The following is a 20,611-nucleotide window of genomic DNA, read 5'->3' on the forward strand; positions in this document are numbered from 1 at the left end:
CTATACGTGTTTGTCCTGGTGGATACCAGCTGGTGAAGGTGTCAGGTGGCTCAGGTGGGGTCTGTGATCCTGTTGGGATGCTGTGCTAATTCAGGCAGTATTAATGGAAGGATCCAGTTAGAATTTCTTTCTGTGAATACCAATGGGTTTAGTATCTTTTTATTGTTATTATTAGAATTGTCACTGAAATAGCCTGCTTTTTTCTTTACAGCAGCTATTCTAAGACTACCAGAAAATCAATTTGGAAGATGTACTCATCTGGGTATGCAGGCACTGATGAAGACCTTACCCAAGAAGAGCCTTGTGCAGACAGAGCCTGGTTGAAGTCAGAGCAGCTGTGTGTAAGTGTGAAGTTTCTTCATCTTCTGGAGTCACAATAAGATCAGAGGTGGTGACGTGCGGAATTAGACTCTATAACTCGAAAGTTATAAAGTAGGTATGTTTATTGCGCGCAGATGCACGAGGGATCGCTCCTCCACAAGCGTGCATGCCCGAAGTGACGAACCATCCCACATTTATACAATGAAACAAATGAATATTCAATTAGCGCCTATACATATTTGTTACCTAAACCCCGCTTTGTATGTTAATTAGCTTATCAGTCCGTTTCCTGGAATGTGGTGGTCTTGCAGGTTTGTAGGTGATTCATGTTCTTGTGACCATCTGATCTTCTTAGCACTCCCTCCCTCTAGATAGCATTGGAATGTCTCTCATCTTCTCTCATTCTCTTTTAAATAGCCCCTTTTGTTAGAGAAAGAAGGGCAGGGGTCTCCCCGTCTCCCCTTTGTTAGAGGAAGAGGGGCAGGCGTCTCCTCAAAAACTGTAGTTGTCTCCTCAGAGCTGTGTGCCTATGTGACCAGACACCGCACCCATGACTAGTCACCATACCCACATTCCTGAGCAGACACACACAATCACAGTCGGTGTTAAGCGTCCCCATTTCACACTATTTCTCCATATCAGTGGGACTGTGTGCCAGTGCCTGCAACCAGATTTCAGTTGCAGGGTTAAAAATGTGCCTTGGACCTTTGCATGTATCTTTGTGGCCCAGGGGCTCTGCAGCACCCCTCTGAATTGCTGTCACAGTGTGGAGGATCTCTATCCCCACACTCATCCATAGCTACAGCCACAGAAAAACAACCAATCTCTTGGACTGACAGACTGCAGAAGCTAAAAGCTTCCATTTCAAGGGAAAATGCTGCAGTTTCTGTCCTCCATATGCTACAGAGCCTTTCCTAGAAGGGCTCCATGACATGCTGCCACTGGGCACTGGGACTGGTTTCCCACATGGTGCCACAGGCATAAATATGAGCGCGGGTGAGCAAAGGCTGATGCATCTTAACCAGCACAGGTGAAGAAATAACTTTGGCAGGAATGTCTAAAAGCAAAATGTGCTAAAGATTGTGATGTGTTGAAATTCTATAGCAGTGGGAACTGTATACGTTTGTAATGGGCTGTATCCAGTGTACCTTACAAGAAAGTCAAGATTTCAGGAATGAAACTGTTTTAAAGCTGATTTCTAATAAAACAAGGCTTGCACAGTCATGTTATCTGCCTCTCTCTGCCTGATTATACCCCCTCCCCCTTCTCCTTGATAACTTTTTCCTCCATTAGGGTCACTGTCCACTATCAAAGACAGCAATGATCCCACCAGGTCTGTAAACACAAGCAGTGCACCTGGGCAGAGACCCTGGGAAGTGCTGTCCATCAACAGTCAGCATGCACAGAGTTTCTAGGGCCTGTGGCCATGGCCAACCTCCCTCCAGTTTCTCTGGCTGCTGGCTGATAGAAGATTCCAGTGATGGTTTTCACCCTTTTCTCAGGGGAATAACCTCTGCTTTTCTCTGCTTCCTTGTGATGCAGAGACTGATCTTCAAAGTCGAGGACATAGGCTGGTTTCACAGATGACTTCCAGGCTTAATTTAGGGTCTGTTTTAAGCCAGGAGGAGCACTGGTATAGTCTGTGGCTGGCGTGGTCTCGCCTGGCTCTCATGCTCTTGGGAAGCCAGTTATCAGACAGAATTTTAATGGCTTTTATGGGCTGTATGAAAGACTAGCAATATCAGAGGGAATTCTTAAACAGACTTGCTCCTTTACACGATGTGGTTTTTTGCCTTGCTGCAGAAATGTAAGCCCTAGTTGCATGCTGCAAACCGGTTTGGCTGATGGATGCTCTGGGGAGATGATGCTGGGAGAAGTTGCCTTCGTTGCTGTTCTGCCCAAGGGGTGGGTTTGCATTTGCTGCCCACTATGATAACCGAGCTCACAGGCTGCACTCCTTTTCACGTGAAAGGCCTGTACATTGCACGACCCCTTATCCTCCTGGATGGAGCCATGTCTGGGTTTGTGGCTTAAAAGATGAGTGCTGGCAAAGGGAGGGAGAAAGATCAATAATCGTCAATAAGGGGATAAGTAGACAGTGGCTTAAGGGAAAGCTCCAGAGAGCTTACAGTTGCCATTGGGAGGGACAAGTAGTGATGCCTTATTGGCATATCTCATTAGAAATTGCTGGGAGCTACTGGACTGGACAGTCTCTTCAAATGCCAGCAGCCCTGGGGGAGCTGGATGTAAATGTTGTAATTGATATAAGGATGGAAGCTGCTCCACTACAAAGTGACATTTCAGATATTGTGAGAATGGATGATGTGAATCATCCTCAGTGAGATCTGTTTCCCTCAACTCTTTTGACTCCTGTCAGAGGGGCATGTTCGAGCTTTTCTCTGGGCAGATGGTTTCTGCAAATAGAACTAGCTTTGAAATACAAAGTTTTGCTGAATTCATTATATGCCTTCTGACTTCAAAGCTTTGCACTTTCCTCTTTAGTTTTAAATAGTGTTGCTCGGCTGCTTTCTGGCCTGTTACATTTGAGACGGGTGCTGCAGTAGATGTCACCAGTGAAGCGCAGCAGCAGTGGATACTCAGGGTGCACTGAGCAGCAGAGCGCCTGCCTGGGGCTTCGTCCCACGTCTGCACACATCTGGCCAGAAGGGACACAGTCATTACAGTTATGTGGGTCCCAGGGGACTCTCCCTGTCAGAGACTTCCCTGGTTGTCCTGTTTCTCAGCGAGAGGGGTGTCTGCACTAGCCTGTCCCTGCGCTGCCAGCTCTCCCGAGGTGCAGGGCGTTGTGAAAGGAGGAGAATGGGACAGGGTAGGGATGGTGTTTGCAACAGCAGTTGTTCTGCCCAGCTTGGCATAAGTCCTTTTCACTGAGGACTTCACAACAGGAAGGTTCTTCCCTGGGAGGGAGGATCTGTATGAAATAGTCTTTAAAGAGCTTTATATTGAATTTACCTTCTAAGCACGATGGTTTTCCACTTCAGCTTAGCAAGTGGATACCAGTAGTCAGAAGTTACTGTAAGCATAAAGCTGTCTTCATTATTTACTCTGGCTATATATACGTCACTTCAACTGAAGTGATGAGTTTTGGGTTTCACATCTCATTTTTACTTTTGAGGATGTGTTGGAGCTACTCAAAGGGATACAAATTGGAGGGCTTTCTCTTTGTATCTGCTTGCTACACAGAGAGATGACATTTTGTTGGCCAAAAGTTTTTTTGCAAAGAAAGTCACTTTGGAGACTGAAATGTCAGTTTAGTCAAATTGTTCATATGCACAAAAGGGGGGGAGAAATGAGCATCCAAACTTCAAAGCAGCTGAACCATTCCTTTCAACATCTTCTGATTTGCCACAACTTTATTTCAAAATCCTTCAGGTTCAGTTTGGAAATTTTAAAGGCTTAAAGCCAAAATGTTCGGGCAGCACAAAATGCTTGTTTCACTCAGAAACTATTTTTTTCATGATTTTGTGGTGGCTTTTTTTTTAGAACTGGCATCAAACTGAAAATCTATTATTCACCCTGCTCTGGGTGCTTACAGCATCTGAGTAAATTGGAGGCAGAGCTTGCTAAATTGAAAAGTGTTTAAACAGAAGCAGTTCTTCATTAGTACCTTGGCTCTCAGCAGCTGGATCCTTCAAGGATGCTCTAAAAGTGTAGTATATTATGAGTTCCAGCATTCCTCTGTATACTCCTAAACTGAGAGGCTTTTGTGGGATTTTTGTCTTATCGGCAGCTCATTCTAAAAAATGTTAACTCTCTCTAAACCTTCATCGTTACATTGGAAGGACTATTCTTAATTCCTTAAATTAAGAATAGTCTGAGAATCTTTTGTGGGATTTTTGTCTTATCAGCAGCTCATTCTAAAAAATGTCAACTCTTTCTAAACTTTTATCGTTACATTGGAAGGACTATTCTTAATTTCAGCCCTGAAGTCAGTTTATGTGTAGTTTGATCATCTGTTCCTCCTTTCATACAGATGCTATCAATGTGGACAGCAAAGCAGCCCTGTCACACAGGATGAATGGCAGAGTGTGGTGTCACTTGTGGAAGCAAAGTAAGTAAAGGTGAACAGTAATATTGTACCATATGAATAAACACTGAAATTGGAATAATTTTTCTAAATGTTTCAGCATCATAAGTACGAAGTAATAACTCTGTCAGGAGCAATACTCACTGCTTGCTTATCTGGCTGTGATGGTGGCAGCTTCCTGGGAGGAACGCAGGTATGTCAGTAGTGGAAACCCAGCATGTGGTTGTGTTAAAGCAAAAACCAAACAAATCTCTTGGTCACAGTACAGAGGGAGAAACCTAATACTACTTGGAAAATCAGCACTGCTTTGAATATGGCATTTATCTTGGTTGCCTCATGAGAAGAATAATGCAAAAATGGGATATATGTATTTGTATATCAGACAAAATGTGTTATAGAATTTGGTAGAAGATGAAAATCAGAGTCTGTGAAATCTAGAATTAGGGCAGGAAGATATCTAATAGTGCATGATGAGGAAAGACTTACTGAGTACTCTGCCTTGATGCGAAATCAAGGAGGAGCAAAGCCTCAATGAATGATGAGACTTCCAAATATTCCAGTTTACTGCACAAAAATAGAAAAAATTCCATGGCATTACCAGGGTGGGGGGATGTTACTCAGCCATTTTTCAAATTCCTTAAACTTTTTGCCTCTAGGTTTTCATGTGCATTCATTTTTAGAGACGCCAGCCAAAAGATGTTTGATGCTGAGAAAACGGTAAAAATCTAGCTCTTCCTCATTGCCCCAAGGTCAGTGCTTAGGGCATTTAAATTTTGGAAATGTCAGGTCGAGGCACTTGCACAGGAAAAATAGATGTGCAATTACACTGTTTATCCTATCTACTCAAAAACGTGCTGAGCCCTAGTCATCTTTGAAATAAAATCTTCCTCCACAACATATTGCTGCCCAGTAGCATGTGTCACAGAGCATATTTAAGACTTCAGACTAAGAAGCCAAGATCAGCCACTGCCAGAAATCAGTTATTCAATTAAATGGTCTCACGCTTCAAGCCAGTATGGCAAGGGTACTTCTTCATTAAAAAATTGCTGCTGTGGGAACAGCTGGGATTAAATGATTACAGAGAGATTTTTTACATCAGCAGTGTGGTCACTTGCATGTATGTATTGGTAGGATCTGAAGAGCATGGCTGTGAAGCTCAGTGCATGTGTCCTGTTTCTCTTGAGCGTTCTTCTCTCCCAGCCTCCAACCACGATCTAGCCTGATCCTGGAAAATCACAGGAGAGAAAAAAAGTGGCTTGTACTGAGGTGATGGTTTTGCAAGAAGCAATTGTGTTCCAGCTATGGCTTTCCAAGAGGTGGCTGCTGGAGCTATGGCTTTGAACACTGTTTTTGACAACAGCACAGGTTTGTGCCTTCGCTGCTTCTCCACCCTTCTCCCAAGTTGTCTGTGTCCACATGGAGGGCTGTCCCAGCACTGAACTGCATCACAGAGCGGAGCTCATGTCCCGTCCCCCCCCCTTCCCCCTTTGCATTTTCCATGTTATTTTCCCACCAGCTCAGTTCCCCAGTGCCATTTGTGGCACAGCCAGTGCCCCAGCACAGCTGGGGATTGCTGGGCTGGGGTAAGGACTCACTCAAGGGAACAAAAGATTTTCTGTGGCTGTGGGTGGATGTGTGAAGCACAGGTTATTTTGTTTGCCTTTGGATCTAACTTTCTTGGTTTAGGTATTGTCAAACAACTGAAAGCACTGACATTAGCCACCTGGTTCCCATTAGCAAAGCCACTTTACAATCTTCTTGCAATCACTTTGTTTTCTAACATGTAACTAAAGGCCTTTTTACAGGTCCTTTACATGACGGCTGGTTTCTACAGTCTGAGCCCTGTGAACGGAAATCAGGCATATGCATCTTCTGATACGGGTGTTTTGAAACCCTGCCCAAATACTTTTGCCAGTGACTGCAGAAAAGCTTTTATATCAGTAAGCGTGTGTATGTTGGGCTTTCTTCCAGGAGCTGTGACAGGGGTACAATATGTGCTGCCGGATTATTTTACCAACTGAATAAATGTCATCTCTTTTTCAAATAAGAAACTTGGAGTATGGCTGAAGTATTTAACTATATAAATGAGTTCTACACGTCCTGAGTGGGAACTCAGTGCCTTCAAGGGGCAGAGATGCTCAGATATACACAGACAAAGCATCCCAATATTTTTAATGTGGCAGATTTTAACTGTCCAATATTGTGTATGGTTTCCTCCCCATCCCTGCCTTGGATGAATTGCCTTTTAAAAGAAGCAGCTGAGACCAAGTGGAGTATGTGAGGCCTGAGGGGGAAAATAAGTCTTTATAAAATCTCAGGCTGGGTCTCTGATTTTGTGCCACATGATTGAAAACATGAATCCTGAACTTTTACGTCCCCCAGCATTGTTCTGGAGGATGACTGGACTATATGCTGCTTTGTATAAGGTGATGGGTTATTGCAATCAAAAGCCTCACTGAGATACATAGTCTTTCTATCTGCTGGAATGTCATCGGGGTATTTTTCCTTTGCAGGATGAGAATGTACTAGGAACAACAGGTATCCTCAGGAAATATATCATGAGGCTTAAAAAGTAGCATAAAACAAAGGAAGGTATCATGTTAAAATTCATCCATTTGTAATTAGGAGATTAGTTAAGTGCTGAGCTCTGCAGTTCTGGAAGAGCCATAGACAGCCGCTGAAATGCCCTGGGAAGGACTGTAATAGCCACCTTGATCCTTAAGGACCAGACTGTAGCAAACTGCATATGTTCCCTGAAGTGAAATGCTGTGTGGACCCTGATGAGCTTGTCACCATATACTGTTCATTTCAGTATAATGGATAATTACCTTCAAACAGTCGTTGTGCAACATTATATTGTTAAGGGAAGATGAAATTAAACCAAAAGATCCGAAGCCGAATCTGAAGCCAAACTTGACAAGAGAAGTTGAACTGTGATCAACACAAGTCCATATAGGGAAAGAAAATCGAGGTTCAATTCTCAGTCAACTATAACTAGAAAGTTGACTATTGTTTGAGACCCCCAGAAGTTTTCCTAAATACCTGTAAGGAGCATGTAGTACCTTAATTAGCATAGTACCACCTATTCTTGGGAAATGAATGAATATATATGACTCCTCCGAGAAATGTAATGCGTAAACCTACGTATGGTCTATATAATCTTGCCTAAATGTAACATACAGCATGCATGTTAGGTGGAAGGATCCCCAGTGCATCCAGCGCTGTGATAAAGGAATGCCTGCCTCTCTATGCTACATTGGTGTTAAGGAGTTTTCTTATTCCTGATTTCAGTGACAAGCTTAACCTTCAAGACAGCTACCATGCAGACCTTGCTGTGCTTGGTGAGGTTACTACAGACAGCGAGCTGTACAGACAGTGACCCCAGAGAGTACATCTCCTAAATGCTGATTCAGATGCCTGAGCCAGTAGTGCTGTGCAGCGAGTGCAGCATCTTGTGACTGCAGAGGCTGTGGAGCCAGCTTCTCCCCTGGTCTCTTTTTAGAAGAAAATGTCTGTATAAACCTACTCCTCTTCTTCCTCGCTGTAGGACTTTGGAAAAGGAAGAGTAGCATCTATCGTCCATGCCTGCTGGGATGGGAGCTGGGCAGTGTGGGCCACTGCAGATGCTGTTACCCACCAACCAGGGCAAGCCTGTGACATGCCACTGTTCTCTGCTCACCAGCGGGTAAAGCACCTCTGTCACACACCCCTGTTAAAAAAGCATGGGTTGTGGCATTCTAAGAAAGAAATCAATGAATTTCCGTTTGAGTATGGTAAGTGTGTTTTGCTTTTGTGGGTAGTTCCTCTAAGGCTTTAATTGGCATTGACTGGTGATGACCAGGGTGTAGAGGGAGAGCTGGAAGCAGGCAGTTTCTCAACCACAAAGTAGCAATGATTTTGAGGTGGCTTTTAGTGCAGTGTAGAATTAGGCTGGTTTCTTCTGAAGCTTTCCTAGAAAAAGCTTGAATTCATTCTCCAGCTTGCCTCTTTGCTAGATGGAGTACAGGAAATGTTTGTTTGAGCTTGCACTGAGGTTAGTTTGGGATTTTCCTTTCCCATTGTCAGCAAATGGGACAGTGCTTTTGTTCCTAGACAGTTTTTAACTTTTAAAGCTGATGAGTGCCTAACTTTGACAGAGTGTTAAACATTTAAATGCACTGGTAGGGTGCCGCTTTCATATCAAACTCAGATGGCTCATCTGCAAAAATAACCTCCAAAACAAAATGAAAACAATTCTCTTCATATGCAGAAAACTCAGCCAAAAAAACTTTCTTCTTTCTGTGATCAAAGCAGGAACTATGCACTTTGGTTTGTGTGATGGGGTTAGATTTTTTTTCCTCCCTGTAACATAGCTTCACTCAGTTGTCAGCCAAGAGATATGTTTGGATTTTTCATCCCCATGTGGATTTGTGGGAACACACACTAGGAGACCAGATCAACGTTGTAATAGTGCCTGCATTGATCTAACACAGTGTTTATGTAGACTCCAGCCATCATTCATTTCTTCTCCAGCATCCAGAGGCTATAATGGATTATTTTATACAATAGTCATGATAGTATTTAGCTGTTGTCTAGCATTTGCAAAGCATTTTATGAAGAAGGTCAATATAATTTTCTCTATTTTACAGCTGGAAAATAAAGGCATGGAGACATGAAGTGATTTGTCCAGGTCCATGAGCAGCCAGGCAGTGATGGGACTAGGGAGAGGATCCTGGTCCCTGGAGGCCCAGAGCAGGACTATGGCTGGCACATCCTGGCCATGCTGCTAAAGTGAGCCCTCTCTTTTCCACTCGGGTAGGATTGTGCAGGGTCAGCCCCCTGCGGCTCTGGGATCGGTGCCCACCTCAGAGACCCATGCCCTGGGAGGGGTTATCTCCCCAAGAGCACGTGGCTGCTGAAGGATACAGACTATGTGGTTTTCAAAAAAACCCTAAACAATTGCTCTTTCCTTTGGTCACTGCAACAACTACATGGAGGTGAGTGCAAAAGGGAAGTGTCTGTGTCTTCCCTCTCCCAGTTGTCTTTTGTCTTTGGGAAATTCCATCACTAAGATTTGACTAAAGCCTTACTGGTGTCTGGGATATCTGCTCTGGCAGCTCTGTTCTTCACTGACTCACTGCAACCTCACCTCTCCTGCAGCCGCTTCCCCTGGTGGCCCAAGGGAACGGCTCCCATCCTTCCTCACCCCCTCTCTCATCAAGTCCAAAGGGATTTGGGAGCCCAGCACGGCCACCTGTGACAAGTCCATCCCTCCCAGCCCATCTGCAGCTCTGGGTCGAGGTGCAAGAATACAGGGGCTTCCTAACAGTAAGATCTGAACTCAGACAAATGTTGTGGGCTGTCACCAACACCACAGGACTTCTGTGCTTGCGGGTAACAGACTTCGCATGTTGTGAGTCTGGGGAGAGCTTATCTTACTGCCTTAAATGCAGCTGAAAAAAACCCACAAAATTAGTCTTTAATAGGGCCTAAACCATCTGTGCTTACAAAGTGGGCTCCACCTAGCTCAAGCAGTGTTCGTAGCATATGCTTACAGCTACCTGTGGGCACCTTCCTGCACACAAGCCCTGCTCACAGGGGACAGGAGCGCAGGCTAAATGTGCTGTTAGCTTGTTCCTTCCACAGTCCTTGTAACTACAGGATAAAACTCTGTGTGTGCTTAACCCGCACCTCCACCCAGGACTGGGGTGGACTCCTGTCCTGTATTTACAGTCTCCTTCAGCATCCAGCAGCTATCAAGTGTGAGCCCTTCCCAGCCTCTGCTTTGGGTACGGGAAATGTTGTTTTCCCTTTGCAGCTGCCATCAGTGTATGCCTGGCATCAAGGTATATCAAGATATCCAAGGGAACACTGAAAGGTGGAAAAGTTGCTTGTTTGGAAAGGTGTTTTGGCAGGGTTCTAAATGAAACAGGTCATTTGAAAGCTTGTGATGTGAAGCAGAAGTGGCTCCTGGCCCTTCCCCCCCTGCTTCTGCAGTGCTTGCTTCCTGAGCCTTTAGGCATCTGCAAATGCAAGAAAGACTTGAAATTACAAAAGTTGGGAGAGGCAGTTTGGTAGCTCATATTTCTTAAAGTATATGAAATTCCAGTAGGTCACTGGCTGGATAAAGTGGATAAAGCGTAAACCCTGTGCAGACCATAAATAGTTTGTCTACTCCCAATAGTGGGAGGGAAAAAGAGGGAGAGGGTGCAGAAAGCGGGCATTATGGGTCGATTAGGGGGAGAGATTTCCCACAAATATTTTATGATTTGCTCACGCTTCACCATGTGTGAAATCAGGGGTCTGTAATAACTTCACAGTTCCTGAAAACACAGCTAATTCAGAAGCCGCAGCGAGTTCACAGGAGATGCTGCTCCCCGTGTGGAGCCCACCACCCTCGCGGGGCAGAGTCCTCAATTGTATTAATCCGATCATAACCCCATGCAACCGCATTCCCCGAAGCAGATAGGTGGCCTTTCCCTTTCCAACCTGCTGTACCCTCCATTTCCAAGTCACCAGGGTAGCTATGCTGGGCCATGCTGTGCCGCGGCATGATGAAGCAGGTGATGAAACACACCTCGTGACGGAGTTGGGAAATGTCTTCTCACTGCTTGGTGCTCTCTGCTGTTACTCTTAAATTACTATTAGTCTTAAAAACAACCAACCAAAAAAGGTTTGTATTATATGTTGCTATATTTACAATTTAATATTTTTTTTAATGTAAACTTCTAGCGAGAATGCTCCCCCGTCTCTCCCATGTATCAAGATACAGTTCATTGCTGAACCTGGTAGGCTGCAGTGATGTAATACCCCTCTGCCAGGAGAATTGCTTACAGCAGTACAAGTTTTTCTAGAGTTAGTTCTTACTAGGTTTGAGGTGAGTTGCGGTGGGGTCTTTTCAGTAATTTATTTATGGGCATTTCAGCAATACTTTTGGTCAGTCAAGGAATGAACAGAATGCTGTAACGTTTAAAAAAAAAATTTGATCAGTTTTTGAGGGGAACTGCGAGGAAAACATGCAAAAGAAGTTGTAAGTGCTAGGACAAAGGAAAGGGACTGGCACAATCTTGCTCATTTCCCCAAATGTTATCTTACACCAAATGCCTACGTTTTGTTTTCTTATTTTTAAGGGAAGAAAAAAAACCCCTTTCATATTAAAATGAGTTCTTTTGTGTGCTTTTCTTGGGATTTACCTACAAATAGAAAATTCTCACTTAATATCGGGGAATTATATTAGTCTGTCATGTTAATCTTGCTTTGTAATTGTGTAGGTCTGCAGCTCACTGGTGCCTTCCCCATTGTGGGGTGGGAGCAGAGAGGAAGGGAAAAAAATCCTTGCCTGCTTAAATAAGAAAGGCATGAGGTCTGTAACCTGGATGCAAAGCCCCTTCTCCTGGAACTGGTCTGGAGAGTAATGGTGGAGGAGCTGAGGAGCTGCTCCCCACTAAGAGGGCACCAGCAGGCTGGAACTCCTTGTTTCGCTGCCCACTGCCCCCACCCCAAGTCAGTGTGGTAACAGGGAGGGCACAGGAGACACAGGGAGCAGGACCTCAGCCGTGGCAGCATGCATTGTGGGGATGGGAGCTTGTGGCCAGAAGAAATCTATGTGGATGGCAAGGTCGTTTGTCTACCTGCAAACGCCCACTTAAGAAAAAAAAGCATCAGATGGGGAAATTGAGAAGGTCTTTACTTGGGACTTCCCTTTGTCGAACACCTTCTGGGAACAGGCTCAGCTTTTTTAACAGCAGAAATGCAAGTAAGCCCTAAGTACTGGCAAGAAGCAGAGGTGTGAATGGATTTTAAGAGATTCTGTAGTCCTTTCCCCGCCCCGCCCCCGCCCGCCCCCTGAGCTGTTTTAAAAGAAATCCCTGTGAGTGGAAAAAGTGGAGAGCACAGCTCACATCCTTCTTTCACCCTTCCCCCTGCACGTTTGCCTGAGGGAAAGGTCATATTGTAGAACCTGTACCTTCTAAAATTGCCATTAAAAGTATGTGTGGACTACAGTACCATGAAGAATCATATTTAAAGCCCCTCCAAATACTTCTTTTAAAATCAGGACCGACTCTTAAATTGCAAACAAGGACTAATGATTACAGCCCCCCAGGAGAGAGCAGATGCACTGCATGGCGTGCCAGTGTCTGAGTGAGCACCAGACCCAGCTTGTCACCTCCTCACAGCATCAGGATGCAACAAGCGTTGCTGCCTAGCTGTGGGGCTGAGCCCCTGCAAACAGCCAACAAGTCTTTGAACATCCATCCCCTTGAGGAGACAAAACTGGCCTTCCTGAACCGCCAAGTAGGAAGAGAACTTCAGTGGCCATAGATAGAAAGCCATTACTTAAAACTGTAGAGTAACTGAAACCATTTTTATGCCAGACATCCTCCCAAGTGAAGAGTAAAGGGCTGGCTCAACAGCCACTGAGGATCTCAAGCATGTTTGTCACTTCAGATTCCACCTTTAAATTGTTTTCTTATATACCCATGCATATCACCCTTATGCAGGTTTGTTGTGTCTTGCTGGGAATGGAAATTACCACTGGCTGAACAGAGTTTTTCCTTGTCTCTGTCCTCTGAGAAGCTTGCTATTCCTGTTTCTTTCAGTTCTGGTCAAAATGTAGTGTGTGTGTATGTATAATCTTAGTGCACATAAAGCATGCAAACACTGTTATGTTTTCTGGAGTGGTATAGCAAACTGTGAGAAGCACCTGCATCTGCTGGCTGGAGGCTAACTGCATATGTATTCTGCTTGGCTCTATAGATGCCTTTAGTACTGCCTGAGATAAAATGAGACAGAGATGCCAGTCCTGTCTGCTAAAAAAGCTGGGGAGCATCATTTTATTCTTTACATTTGTAGCAAAGAAAAGGTTAGGTAAGGTGTTGGGAAGGCTGTTTCAAGCAGTAAGATTATTTGGACTCAGAAACAGACCATCCAGGGAAGTTGCTGAGTCTTCATCACGGATGGTTTTAAGAAAAGAAGAGATTCAGGTAGAGGTTGCAATCAACCCTTCCTTAGAACAAAAGACAAGATCCAACATCTTGTAAAGACAATAAGCACTGCTGCATCAGCTGTGCAGACCTCTGAACTGAGCTGCACTTGCAAACTGGTGGTAATGGCTTGGCTGGTGTGGGAAGGAGTAAGGGCTTAGACTAAAGGACTGCCTTGGGGGCTCTGGCCCTGTCTCTGTTGCGCAATATCTTGCCTTGCACAGCTGCCAACAACAAACACATGAGGAACTGAGCGATTACAAAGTGTTCCTTCCCCTGGCATAACCTCCCCACTTCTGGCAAACAGCTGTTGAGAAACTTTCTGAGAAGAAGATTTCATGTGCATCGTTGTGTTTAATAGTTACCAATGGCCTTAGCCTCCAGGAATTTGCTTATGCTCTTGGGTTGAACCATGGCCGTGGGCTCCACAGCTTTGTTTTATGTGGCAAGATATGGTTTTTTTTGCTGGCAGTTTCTCTGAGCATCCCTGGTTAGTGGTATCTGAGAAATCACACACCCCCCTCCAGGCACGAGTCTACACATCTCCAACAGACCTCCACTTTCAGCACTTGGGGGCATGGAGACTTTAGGAAGAAAGTCAGGCAGGGTTTTGAGCCCAGCGAGAAGCAGAAGCTGCTGCTTTTGCACAGCAGAGGAGTACAGCTGGGCAGCTGCCCCTGGCTAAGCAATAGTGGGCTGAAATTCAGGGGCAGCCCATTTCCTTAGTGTCTGCAAAAGGAGCAGCTGATCGGCCAAATCTTGCCTCTCCATGGGGCAGTAGCTCCTGCTGAGTCCTTGCCAGGGGTCCTAACACAGCTAGTTACTGAAATCAGCAGGATGGAGCTGATGGGGGGGAAAAAGCGGGTGGTGTGGCATCCGCCTGCCCTGTGCCCTTCCCTCCCTCTCACGCTGGTGGCACCACCAGTGCCTCCTTTCCAGCTAGAGCCAGTGGCCTCATTGCGTCACTCATCCCCATTCCTTTCGGTGTTGTATGCGTTGGAGGAGCAACACCAGAGTCATCTCCCTGAGCCTGCTTGTCTAAACAGTTGGCAGCAGCCACTCAGTGACACTGCAGGGATGATGCTACCTGATGCCAGCATTTGGTTCCTTCTTTGACAGGCATCTTCTTTGCAGCAGACTGTATACATGCTGCAGCCCTAAAGGCTCCCCCGCCAGGGATCTGCATTTCACACCTGCCTTACAGGTACAGGATTACAGCCTCGGTTTGTAAATTAACCCCCTGTGAGTAGAAACATTAGCACTCCAACTTCCCCAGCAATATAAGCAAGGCCCTCACAAGGCTCACTGCTTGTTCTTAGCAGTTGGAGATAGCACTAGGAGATCCTGCAAATGCTGCTCTTGATCTGAGCTGTTAGTGCAGTGCAGTGCATTGAATTTTGAATACAGAAACTACGTGGAGTAGCCTGCTCCTAGGTACATTCCTGTTCTGTATGACAGCCTGTTTGCTGTTATGGTTTTCCTTACAGCTTTCAAGAAGATGCCATTTGTGGGCAGTTAACTGGGTGGGGATGGAAAGAATTGTGGCACTTGGTGCTCTCCCCATACAAATGCCAACTTCCATTCAGTTAACTTTGCCCTGAGCACCTTTTTAAAATGTGGTTGGATTTTCCCTCTTTCAGAGTTTTTGCTGGCACTTGTCACCCTGGAATGGTACTTAATCAATCCCTGTCTGAATTCTCTGTGAGGATAATTGATGTCCATGTCTCCAACGAGCTGAAAATTTTGAGTGTGTCCCCAGCCTTTGACACACAAAGGGACTTTGTTTTCTGCAGTGGATGTTTTTGTCTAACAGGCAAAGGACCCTGGCTGTAAGGCTTGCAGAGTGGGGTACAGCTGCAGACAAGAGCCTTTCAGCCCAGGGCAGGAGAGGTGAGGTGTCCTTTCTGGATTAAAGCTGAGGACTGACTCCACTGTCTCTGGAGCTCTCCTCATGCAGGCACCAAAGGTGTTGCAGGGGTGTGGGTGTGTTTCCAATCCAAACTGTTTGATCCATCTTTTCCCAGGGTGGTTTCAAGTCACCCTGTCTCAGGAGCACTTTCAGATGTTCTTCCAAATCACGCTGAAGCTTGCTTTGGGATGCAGCAGCCTGGGTATCTACACCTGGGCAGGTGAGATCCTTCAGGCACTGCGAGATCACTGGAGATCCAGAATGGCCACTCTGTGCTGATTGAACTTCCAGCCCTTTCAATGAGAAGGTAATTAGTCTTCTGAAGAAATGAGTCAGAAGCTCTCGCTACCACTTTTGAAAGTTTAAACCAGGCTGGTGCTGCTGACATACATGCCTTTGGTGTGTTCAAGTGTCGCAACATCTTCTGAACTGGTAGTGTGACCAGGAAACAAACCGTCATGTGCGAGGCGATGTACATTGTGTTGCGACTACAAAATATCTAGTAATGCCCAATATTTTGCTTTGCAAATTAAAACAAAACAACAAAAGCACTCCAACCTCTTTTGAAGTAGAAACTGGCTGTGAGTCAGCAGCATGAATGCCTGAGTCTGCACACAGCCTGAGACAACTGTCCACTTCTCATTTATGCTGTTCATCTCAATACATGGTTAATGCTGTAACCTAAAAATAACGCAACATGTAAGGCTGATGTTGACTTCTGAAGTACTGTTTTTTACAAAGGCTGGTGAACAAACAACCCAGCTCGCTTGTTCCATCCTCTCTGGATGTCCACCTTGTGTGTCCATGAAGCCAAACAAACCATTTACTAGAAAACCTCCCAAACTTGGACTTTCCCTGAGTTTGACCTGCTATCACATGTGCTCAGCACAAGCAGTTGTGGCACTTTGTGAAAGCATAGGGACAGTCAGGTGAATGGAGTTTGTTAGAAAAATAACTGTCCTGAGGGTCTTGGTCATGGAGGTTCCTTCCTTCTATCACACAGAAATGTGAATTTTGAACAGCCACTGCACTGAAGTGCTGAAGACACCAGAGGGCTCTACTGCGGGATATATGGCTGGATAATCAAAAAACCATCCATAGGATTTTGTTCTCAAGGCATTTTTGACGACCCCCCCCTGCCAAAGACTAGCCAGCAGCATGGGCCTCAACTTCTTCCTTGCAGCATGACAGTGTCTCTAGTTCATGTTGCTCCTGTCCTCAGCGCTGCTGCTTTTTATCAGGATATGGTGGTGGTCAGGATTTCTGCTGAAACCCACTGTGCATAGTGCATCTTGTAGAAGGATAAGGCTATGCTGAGAAACCAGTTTCTGACAGCACTTGACTTCATTTGGAAGGCAACCCCCTCTTGGTGTTTTCGGTGATGTCATAGTTTTCCCCAACCTGTTTGACTTTGAGCCTACCTGTACTTGCGTTTGTGCCTTTCCTGTAGGAAGTTTACGTTGAAGGATTGCCAGGCTTTGCTCACTTGGATGGGGAAATCTCTTACATGACTCGCCTTGTCTGCTCAAGAATTTTGGCCGCCTCTGTTGGCATGATAGAGAAATGTGTTTGCTAGGCTTTTATCCTTAAAGGGATAGAATTTCGCTGGTATTTTACACTTAAAAGGATATAACATTTCTTCAAAACCAGAACACGCAAGCATATACATTCTCAGTCTGTTGCCCGGGATATTAGCCCAGCAGCTCCTAATAACACTAAAGCCTAGCAATGTAAGATTAAAATACATTAGTTTGGGATAAATTGTATATTGCGCAAGGAATCTTAATGCGCCTAGGAAATGCACCCGAAGCTCAATACAAATCTTAACTTGTCAAAGGCTTTGTGATACTTAGGGGGTTAATTTCAATAATGTCTCAGGGCTTTATTGTATTTGTTTTAATTATTTGGAAATTGGCTTTTCCTGACTCCAGCGACTTCTGGTATCCTCACACGGCAGCGTCTGCTTGCTTTCAAAACACCTTGGCTGTCTCGCCCTGTTCGTGTGTGTGTGCCTGCGCTCCCGTTCATTTACCTACAGCAACACCAGGACGCTGCCGGCGTGGAAAACCCGTGAGGGCTGGAGCGGGACTGACGGACGGCGGCGGTGGGTGTCACGGAGACACGCTGCACACCTTGCTGCCCCCAGCCGGGGGGGACGGAGGACGCGGTGCGCGGGGACACGGCTGGCCGCGCTCCCCCCGAGCCTCGCCACGCACCCGCCTGCCAGCCCCGCCGGGCCAGCGCCGGATCCGCGCCGCTCCGCTCCGCAGCGAGCCAAGCCCGCGCCGCCGGGACGGACCGCGGGGTCCGGCCTGCGCGGGGGCTGTAGCCGGGCCGGAGCGGGCCGGGGGCAGCGGGGCCCGCGGGGCAGCGCCCCCCGCCCGCCCCATCGCGGCGCGGCTCCGCGCCCCGCGGAGGCGAGGGGAGGTGCGGCCAAGCGCAGGGCGCCGCCCCATTGGCCGCCGGGCGCGATGCTTTGCATGTCTCCGCCCCCGCGCCGGCCCATTGGCCGACAGCTGGAGGCGCTTTGCATGGCCCCGCCTCCCCCCCCCCCCCCCTCCCCGCCGCCTGGCCGGCGCTGCGCTGCGGTGCGGTGTCGGGCCGGCGGCGCGGCGCAGTGCAGGAGCCGGAGCCGCGGCCAGTAGCAGGGCGCGGGCAGCACCGCGGCTTCGCTGGCGTCTGGCGGAGCGGGGCGGCAGCGGGCTGCGGCCGGCGGGTCTCGCCGCGCCCCCTCGCTGTTCTCTTCCCTCCTCCCCGCCGTTCCCGTGAGCCGCTCCCCGCCCGGGTCCCGCGGGTGCAGCATGAAGTGCAGCGATGGCCCGGAGAGGTAAGACGGCGGTGAGGACGCTGGAAGACCTGACGCTGGACTCCGGGTATGGTGGCGCGGCGGACTCGGTGCGCTCCTCCAACTTGTCGCTGTGCTGCTCGGATTCGCACCCCGCGTACCCCTATGGAGGAAGCTGCTGGCCGCACCTAACTGACTCCATGCACAGTCGGCACAACAGCTTCGACACCGTCAACACCGTCCTAGCGGAAGACTCCGAGGTGCTGGACTGCGCGGGGCAGCAGTGCTCCCGGCTCCTGCCCGACCTTGAGGAGGTCCCCTGGAGCCTGGAGGAGGTGGAGGCGCTGCTGCTGCCGCCGCCGCGCCGGGAGCCGCGGGCGCCGGGCGCCGCCGCCGCCAGTCCCGGGAGCCGGGATGCGGCGGCGCGGCTCTCGACGCTGGTGAGCCGGGCGCTGGTGCGCATCGCCCGGGAGGCGCAGCGGCTGAGCCTCCGCTTCGCCAAGTGCACCAAACACGAGGTGCGGAGCGCCATGGAGATCGTCCTGGGCTGGACGCTGTCGGCCCGCTGCACGGCGGCCGCCCTCGGGGCCCTCTCCCTCTACAACATGAGCGGCAGCGGCGGCGACCGCTTCAGCCGCGGCAAGTCGGCGCGCTGCGGGCTGGCCTTCTCCGTGGGCAAGTTCTACCGCTGGATGGTGGACAGCCGCGTGGCCCTGCGCATCCACGAGCACGCCGCCATCTACCTCACCGCCGGCACCGAGAGCCTCTTCCGCGACATCCACGCCCGGGTGCTGGCCGGCCCCGCCGCCCCGCTCCCGCCGCCCGGCCGCCCCCCGGCCGCCGCCGCCGCCCCGGCCGAGAAGGAGAAGGAGGGCGGCGAGGCGCCCCGCTTTACCCTGGAAGCGCTGGAGCAGACGGTCAACAACGACCCCGAGCTCTGGGGCTTGCTGCAGCCCTACCAGCACCTCATCTGCGGCAAGAACGCCAGCGGTGAGTGCGGCCGCGGGGCGGCACCGGGCACCTGTTGCGCCGGGGCGGGACCCCCGCGGCGGGCGGGCCCCCGGGTGCGGGGCGGGCCGCGGCACCTGCCGACGGGGACGGGGACGGGGACGGCGCCGGGGCGGGCGGGGAGGGAGGGCGGCAGCGCGGCCGCTTTGCCCCTTCCCGGCGGTGCCCGGCCGGGGCGCGGGCAGGGAGCTGCCGAGCATCCCCGTCTGCTCTGCCCGCCCGCGGGTGCGTGTGTCCAGGGGCCGCTGGCGGCGGGGCCGGGGGTGGGCAGCCTTCGGAGCCTCCGCTCTCCACAGGAAATGGCAGAAGCGCAGCTGAGCGCTTGCAGGCGAGATCAAACTTTGTTACATATGCAGTGGTTTGGCCAGAGATTGCGTGGTTGGCGCTGAAATGCAGTCTTTCTGGACAGATTTCATTCATGTTGCTGCTTGTTTACCCAGAGCTTGACACAGATGCAACACGGTGATGCATCAACTTCCTGGGGATTTTTTTTTCTTCTATTTTTTTTTTTTTTTAACTAAGAGTCCAGTATTTTTAATGAGCTCTCAAAGTTGACGTTTCTTATTTCAGCTCCCTCTGGCAGGGAAGGGAAAAAGGAACGAGCCGTGTCTCGGGGAGGTAGAATTAAAACCGAGTGGTTTTCTCCTGCCTTCTGCTGAGCATCCGCAGGCTCAAGCAAACACTTTGACTGAGCTTAAATACAAAATACCTGTCAAGCTGAGATGCAAATGTTGGTTTTTATTTTTTGGGGGGGGGGGAGGGCGTACTGGGCGGGACTGGGAGAACAAGGATAACTGGAAGCTTAGACCAGGTCTACAGATAAGCCCAGTTAAGTTGTTATAGCCACAGACGATGCATTACAGCTAATTGTCTATTGTGTTAAGACACCTCTCCTCCCGTGAGAGACCCGACGGAGGGTGCCGAGCAGGAGCAAAAGGCAGATCCTCCTCCCCGGTGTAAATAGATGCGGCTCCGTTATATTCCTCTGGTGGTTTTACTTCAGCCGTGGATGTCCTCCCCAGAGGCTCTGCTGAACGTCCCCTCGAAAGGCATCTGCTGTCAGGGGCGTGTGTTGCAGGACCCTTGCGCTTTGTTCTAGCGCTCCCCAGGAGTGCCAGCCTTGTTTTTTTCCTCGAGTCCTAGTACTGTGCCTGTAGGTTTCAGATGATGGTACTGTGTTGCGTTTCTGACATTGCAGCACTGGCTGTGCAGGCTCCTACGGAGCCTTTCATTTTGTTTTGCAGCTCTAACTCCCTCTGTATCAGCTCGGTGGATTTGAATGAACTTCGTTCTGACCCTCATACACCTCCCTTCCAGGGACACGATTTGGAGTTTGTCTCCATTTTGTTGTTGCTTTACCTGGCAGAGATCTCCTTGCTTAGGCTCAGTCCTGACTCGAGCAAATGGCATTTTTCTAAGATCTTCGAATCACACCCTAGCAAGTTGTCCATTTTGTTTTGCCTCTCTCCCTGTGTCGTTATGCTTTCTATGCAGATGACTGTAATGTTGTTTTGCTTTTCGGCATCTTATAATACGTACTTTGGCATCCTGCTATATATATTTAGAGTTACAGGTGC

At 48.4% G+C, this 20,611-nt stretch overlaps 1 protein-coding gene across 1 annotated transcript in view; it reads left to right on the top strand.

Annotated features, from left to right (window-relative positions):
- The first annotated feature begins 968 nt into the window (after positions 1-968).
- ABTB3 (ankyrin repeat and BTB domain containing 3) overlaps positions 969-20,611 on the top strand; it is a 197,469-nt gene continuing 177,826 nt past the window's right edge. Inside the window, exons 1-2 of the mRNA XM_080393300.1 lie at positions 969-4,562; positions 5,570-19,016. Coding sequence (XP_080249426.1) covers positions 18,056-19,016 — 961 coding nt within the window. The 5' untranslated portion in view covers positions 969-4,562; positions 5,570-18,055. The remainder of the gene's footprint in view (positions 4,563-5,569; positions 19,017-20,611) is intronic.

This window comes from Falco punctatus (genome assembly GCF_963210335.1).
Source record: "Falco punctatus genome assembly, chromosome: 6".
Taxonomy (NCBI): Eukaryota; Metazoa; Chordata; class Aves; order Falconiformes; family Falconidae; genus Falco; species Falco punctatus.